Source organism: Humulus lupulus, chromosome 2 (assembly GCF_963169125.1).
Source record: "Humulus lupulus chromosome 2, drHumLupu1.1, whole genome shotgun sequence".
NCBI lineage: Eukaryota > Viridiplantae > Streptophyta > Magnoliopsida > Rosales > Cannabaceae > Humulus > Humulus lupulus.
In genome coordinates this window covers 97,356,889-97,363,749 of record NC_084794.1, presented here as the reverse complement: position 1 = coordinate 97,363,749, position 6,861 = coordinate 97,356,889, and the positions used below count along the sequence as shown (strand labels likewise).

The 6,861-nt window shown below is 36.7% G+C and overlaps 1 protein-coding gene across 3 annotated transcripts; it reads right to left on the bottom strand.

The window, feature by feature from the left end:
- Positions 1 to 203: 203 nt before the first annotated feature.
- LOC133818263 (probable protein S-acyltransferase 19) lies at positions 204 to 6,503 on the bottom strand. Of its 3 annotated transcripts, XM_062251038.1 has the most exons (9): positions 5,710 to 6,503; positions 4,860 to 4,973; positions 4,180 to 4,587; positions 3,498 to 3,566; positions 3,320 to 3,391; positions 3,115 to 3,243; positions 2,931 to 3,011; positions 2,492 to 2,692; positions 204 to 1,800 (listed from the first exon to the last, which is right to left on the bottom strand). In XM_062251038.1, exons 1-9 carry the CDS (start codon positions 5,752 to 5,754, stop codon positions 712 to 714), a joined length of 2,208 nt encoding a protein of 735 aa, XP_062107022.1. In that variant the 5' UTR covers positions 5,755 to 6,503; the 3' UTR covers positions 204 to 711. The 3 variants fall into 3 exon arrangements, with proteins under 3 accessions (XP_062107022.1, XP_062107023.1, XP_062107024.1); XM_062251039.1 differs by lacking the exon at positions 5,710 to 6,503 and having other exon boundaries at positions 4,856 to 4,973; XM_062251040.1 differs by lacking the exon at positions 5,710 to 6,503 and having other exon boundaries at positions 4,180 to 4,600.
- Positions 6,504 to 6,861: the final 358 nt, after the last annotated feature.

The window sequence follows — 6,861 nt, the reverse complement described above, 5'->3', positions numbered from 1 at the left end:
TATAAAAAAATTAATAAAATATTTATAGCTTTGATAAATAGTATTTCCTTATGTAGAAGAAAAAGTACTATTTATTTAGGCAAATAAATATAACTTTGCATGACTATTCCTCTTAACATCCTTCTCTAGAAAACTATTTTCAAGTTTGATGAGATGCTCTTAGACCATTTCCGTTTTTTCATATTGTTATCAAAAAACAAGTGTAGCTTCGTAACTCTAACATTACAACAACGAAGCGTCATAAATTTTCACATTACGCAAACATCGCACATCATAAAACATTTCTAAATTCCTCCCAAAAAAAAAAGGAAAAGAAAAAAAAAATTATAAAATGTTGGTCTTGCGTTATGTTTCCAGGGAAACTGTCTCTACATAAACCAAAATACAGTGAACCGCCTACAAAAAATAACACTAGACTTTTGGCTACAATTCAATTATAAACAATACAATGTTACCTCATCATTCACAAAGTTCCCCAAAAGCCATCATTGACCAGTCAGAGATTGATTACAACAAAAATAAAACTGCTGGAACAGCATGAGGCTGTGTTCTTTGCAACAGCTTCAGAAGGCAAATTTTCATGAATAGAGAGCATTTCTGATACGGTTTCTTCAACTTCGATGGCCCTCTTCCCTGATCAACGTTGCAGAGAAGGAACAAATGAGAGCATTTCGGTTTGCACCTTGGCATTTCAAATCATAAGCTTAAAAGCTATTTTAACCCAGACCCAGATAAGGAGTTATGGCTAAATCCCCCCGGGACAAACACCGGAAGTTGGTTTGAGTTGGAATCCCGTTTGAGTCTAGACTCATGGAACAAGTTCATTGCCACCCTTTCTTGTCCTTCTCTTGAGCCAGGCCCCTTTTCATTTTTAGGACCATCCCTGAATGGGACACTCAAGAGTGGACCCCCGAAGAATATGGAGTCTCCTGTGTACATTAGTTTCTCTGTTGCTTGTAATGGAGGCTTTACTGCAGAGGACGTAGACTCTTGCGGCGGAACAACTGGCTTTCTGCTATAACTGCTAGCTTCAGAATTAGAGTTGGTGACTCCTATTTGCAAGGATGGTCTGGTCCGAGCATCTGAAGCTGATAAAGGAACTGAGACATATCTCCCTGCTTCTTGGTCCCAAACAACAGATGTCCTTCTAACATCTCGGAGAAGAGATGTAGCTGGTGCCGAAAGCAATAGTGGATCACTACTACTACCTTTTTGCATCATCTTCTCATCAAATCCAAGAGGTTGAGATGTTTGCAGTTTAACATTTGGAAAAATTGCCTTTGAAATTAAAGAACGATCAGGAATCAAGCCAGGTATGGAAGGCACTGCAACAGATCGACCCAAACCAGGACGCTGTGGAAGAGGGCTAAGAGTGACTGCTTCATGGACATGGCTTGGACTGCTGAAGCTACTCATGCTTTGAGTACCAGTTTCATACTCATCCCGGCTACCTTGACTCGGAGCAAAAGAATTCCCCAATGGAGATAACCTGAGGTCACCTTTTATCTCTTTATTTGCCCCTGTATCAGTGCTTACACTACTCCTAACACTCATGTTGCCGCTGGAGCTGTATTCAGGTTCAGGTTGCTGACGACTATCCACTGGCCGCAAAACAGAAGATGATGCTCTGGCCTTTGCTGCGGCTCTCTTGGCCTCATTTCTATCTAACTTTGCAAGGTCCCACGCACTGATACGAACAGGCTTTTTGGGAACCCTCTGCTCCCTTTCTGCAATTCCAGTTGCATCTGGATCAACTGTTGATGGTATCATTCCTGGCTCCAACTGGGGCACGACTTCATCCTAATGCAAGAATATATGAAAGTAGTTGCTGTCAATCGGCTTTGAAATTTTCTAAAAATTCAAATTAAATTAGAAACAATAAATGCAATTATCAACATATCTCCATGGCAGGCCCTTTTGTAACCATTTACACGTCTATGTTCTTGATAAAAATAATATTAGGAAGCTATACGGGTGGACCAGGTAAAATAGATAATGGGAAACATATACATTACAGACAGATGAAAAATACTACTATTTTTCTGAAATAGATAATAACAGTTCCAAGCCCAACTGAATTGAGTATTAGGCAAACAATCCATCCTAACTTTTGTTACTGATTTAAATTACCAGATAACAATGGTATCATAGAGAAATGGCTACTACTTTTCTAAAATAGATATTAACAGTTCCAAGTCCAATTAAGTTGAGTGAGACTTAAAGAGAAGATTATATGAAGAATCATTTTCAAGTCATTTGATTATAAAATAACAGAGCCTATATGAGATGGTCTGATCTTATTAAAATATGAATTCTACAGCTAGACAAAAACTTACAAAGTCAAGCAAAAGCAAAGATGTTACCATACATCTAGATGCTAAATAAATGTGATTGTGGAAAGTAATTGCATCAAAGCCAAAAACATTTGAGTTATAGAGAAATTGATTGTTCAGGCATTTTCCTGAGAGGAACAATCATACTCTAAGATTACCTGATAATCCACAAATACCCTAGGAGGGGTACAAAATGCCCCCTTGTAGTGCAGACTCAAAGAACTCCCACCACTCAAACCCGTAGTGGCAGAACCTGTAGGAGAGTACAGAATATTTGCAAATTCCTCGTCGATATTTGCTGCACCAGGTGTCTCACTCATGGCTCTCATTGCCACAACATATTCATATGTTGTAATACCCTAATTCAACATGAAATTGAGAAGAAATGAATTCACATCAATCATCCAAGAAGAATTTCTAGGATAAATTAATTTCAATTTCAGTAGAAATATGGCTAGTCACAAGGGAAGTTAGATGGAATGAGCTTGATAGCTTAGAACCATAGAAGGAGATGTGGTTGGATACTATTTAGAAATGCTACTCCACCTGTCACTAATTAATTAGAAATTTTCAGATTTAAGTTTATCAGCCACTGACCTTGCGTATCAGTATCATGTGGAAGAAGAAAAGTTCACCCAAAGGTATGCACGCAAGCATGGAAACTGCAGTACATACAGCCTACAGATAATGAGGCACAACTTTAAAGAACATTCTTGTGAAAGTAATATTGGAAAATGAATTGTCAGCTTCACTAATAAAGCGCATTAAATGCAACAAGTACCACAACTGTTGCAAATGGGGGACGAGTGAAGCCATTTCCAAGTCTCTCAATAATTTCAGTCTCCATATTTTTCTTATTAACAAAGCAAAGCACCAAGACAGCAATTCCAACTCCAGCTTCAATAACAAGCTGAATGGCAAGCCAAGAGCAGCATTAGTAAACAAAAAAATTATGATGTAGGAAATAAGTGAGATGCAAAACATACCCAAGCAAGACTAATGGCCATGAGACAGATAAAAGTTGCATAATTCTTGCGCCCCACACAATTGTTAAGCCACTGCAACCATGTAATATATTAAGGAAGTTACTTTCTAAATAAGGAATATATCAATGAAAATTCCAAATTAGCTGGGAACTTTGAGACATATGCTTGTAAGATATACCCGGCAATGGTGATCAAAACCATCCACACACTTATCACAACTTCTACAGTGTTTGCTGAATTTGCAGACCTGCAACATGAGAAGCATTCATGCTTACAGGAAAAAAAAAAAGGAATCATTACATCCTTCAGAAATCTAAATACTTAATACTTTTGAAATATAAGCAAGTGTTTTGGCAACTGATCATCTCACCAATGTCACAGCCATATATATAGGAAAGCAGAATAACTCTACAGATCATTCACCATAGTATAAAGGGTGGTTAGTACTAGCTTGACATTATAAATGGCTAGGACTACATTATAGAACCAAAACACAAGATAATAAGGACAAGCTAAATGCAAGCACTAATAAAAGAGAGACTCCCTAACCAACCAGCATAATTGAACCTGCTGGGAAGCATGACACAGAAATTGACAACCAAGTAGAGTGGAGCATGGAATTCAAAGTATTCATAAACAAACAATTCTCTCCGGTCCACAAATATAATTCAATTTTGATAAAGTGAATGAAAAGCTTTCTACTAGAAGGAAGAACAAGATGGATATAGTTTCACACAGCTTCAAAATGTCCACATAATTGGAATAGGCTATACAGCTTATACACACACAAAAATCTCCAATGATTGAAGGATATCTGTATTGATGATGTACCCAACATACTGGTCAAAACGCCTTAGTACCTGAGCATTGCAGAGTGTGCAGAACAAAGCTTCTTCACCCCCATGCTGCTCAGTAGCCTCATATTGTTTTCGGCAATCTTCATGAACAAACACTGCACAGAGGATTCCTCCACCAATGCAATAGGGCGTTCTCTTTGTAGCTTCCACATGAATATCTACACTCCCAAGTTCTCCAAATGAACCTTTCTTACTGGAGTTATCCCCTCCTATAGAACTTCGAGAAGCCAATGACGGGGAAGAATGCTCCCCAGTGGCAATTCCATCAAATTTTCTAGGCAGGTCTTTCCCTGGTAGCCCATGATCAGTGTTCAATTTGTTTATCATTCTACTATCCCAATTAGACATAATGCTAGGGTCTGCAGGGTTTATTGCCGTACACCGAACATACAGAATGAAAACAAGGAGCGCCTGCAATGACAATCTCATGAAAATAAACACATATAAATGAAAGATCAAACCTGCCTACTTTATATTTTATCTGTGGATTCAAGAACATGCACTTAACGGAATCATAGACTAAGGTTATACACCAAATTGAATGCTTTACAGGGATCATATAAAAAAAAAATTAAACAGAAGCTGATGAAAGTTCTCCAAAGACATTTTCCAGCTATATTTTAACATCATAAAAAAAATCTTACATCCCGGGAAATTATTATAGTATTAATAAACTCACATACCACAGGAGAGTAGATCCCAATCAAAACATACTCCCAGATGCGGCCTCCAAGGAAAGGAGCGAAGAAAGCATAGAATGCAACCACTAACAAGCAGAATACAGTGATTGCAACAACCTACACAAGTGCAAACCATGTTTGAGGATATAATTCTGTATACAACAAAACAGAAAACTTAAGTATAAACTACGAAGACCTTAGATGCTAAATAATCATCATAGCACACTGATAGATATTTCTGACAAAAATTCCAGGCCAAATGCAAGGTAAAAGTTATACATTTTTAATGTACACTAACAACAAAGCAAAATAGAAGTTGAAGAAAATGATAATTGAATAGTGAATATTAATTTTCAGCCAACAAAAAAAAAACTCATTATAGTAGACGTGAAATTTTGTTGGCTGCTTCAGCTAATAAGAGTAAACTAACATTACATATCTAAATGACACCCAAAACCGCCAAAAGGAAGCTTCTTAGTGTTCTACATTAAACACTAGTATTCTTCACACATGAAATGTCTGAGTGTAGGAATGTTCAAATACCAAAAGTTACAGGAGGGGTACAGTCAAGTTGAGTTAACTACATCAAATCCAGAAATAAATATATAATTTAATGATAAAACAAACAAAAAATTACAAGAAAACTTTCAGCACGAATTGAGCACTGAACACAAAATAAAAACAAAAACCCATATACAAACTTGGATCATCTCAACTTTCAGCGCTCAGAAAAGTAAGTATGATTCCTTTTTATTAATCAATCCCTAATCTATTTTTCAACCCTAGAGAGAAAAAGGAAAATCCCAAAAAAGAAAAAAGAATATTATGAAGAAACTACCATGTAGGAAATTACCTGAAAGGTGTGAGCAGGTAGCTGCCATCCATGTTTACGAACCATAACTGCCCAATTCAGACAAAAATTCCACAACCCAAAAACCTAACCAGAGAGTGTGTGTGGGTGAATGAGAGAGAGGGAGACTTAAAGATAGTAGCTAAGAGTTAATGTTGTAAGTCCAAGAGGAGAGAGAGAGAGAGACTTGGCTGTCTGTAAAACCCAAATTGCCAAAAACAAAATTAATTTTCAAGGAACCAAAAAGGCACCCCAAAAAGAAAAAGGAGCGACAATCACATAAATGGTACCCGGACAGCCTCGATTGTCGCCAGATAACACCAAAAAAACGAAAATCAATATATTTAGTAAAATAATACAAAAGAAAGCAACATAACTTTACAAAAAGTGGAAAATGAAGTTAAAAAACCAGAAAGAAGTTAAAGAAAACTCAAATGCAGAAGAAGTTGACCAATTCAATCATGCTCTCACTCATCAAGTAAAAATCAAGTAATGTAATAAAATATAAATTGACTGGTATTGCAGTACTCGCCTAGGGTGGCCGAGAATGTCATACATGCATATATACAAAGGTTGAATAACCCAAAGTAAAAAAGAATGAGCGAAGAAGAAAGAAAGAAAGAGTGCTGTGATGTGATGAGATGAGATGAAAGAAAAGAAGAAAAATAGAAGAAATGACAAAAGAGGAAGGCGTTATTATTAATAATAAATAATGGAAAAAGAAAGGGGTTGAGACTCGGAGTGAGTGTGAGTGTGAGTCGGAGTGGGAGAGATGACTCGGTTAAATATTACTTAAGTAAGCAATGGTTGGTTGGAACTTGGAACCCCAAGAAGGAAGGAGGTAGTAGGTTAGGTTAGAGGGTTGCTTTTTGGTGGAAAGAAGGTGGTGCCTTATTAATTGCGGGACCCTTTCTTTAATGCCTCCGTGGGTCCCACTCTCTTAACTGCTTTCCTTTTTTTATTCCTTTTTCCCCTGCCACGCGCACTTCTTTTTTTCTTTTAACAATCATAATTAAATTTATATTAAAATTCAAAATACACACCTGTTTTAAAAATAAATAATAGAGAACGAGAGAGTTGTTACTTGTTTAAATCATTGTTTTTGCTTATAAGACTACTTTTTTTTTTTTTTTTTTTTTTAAGAAAAAGAAGAGC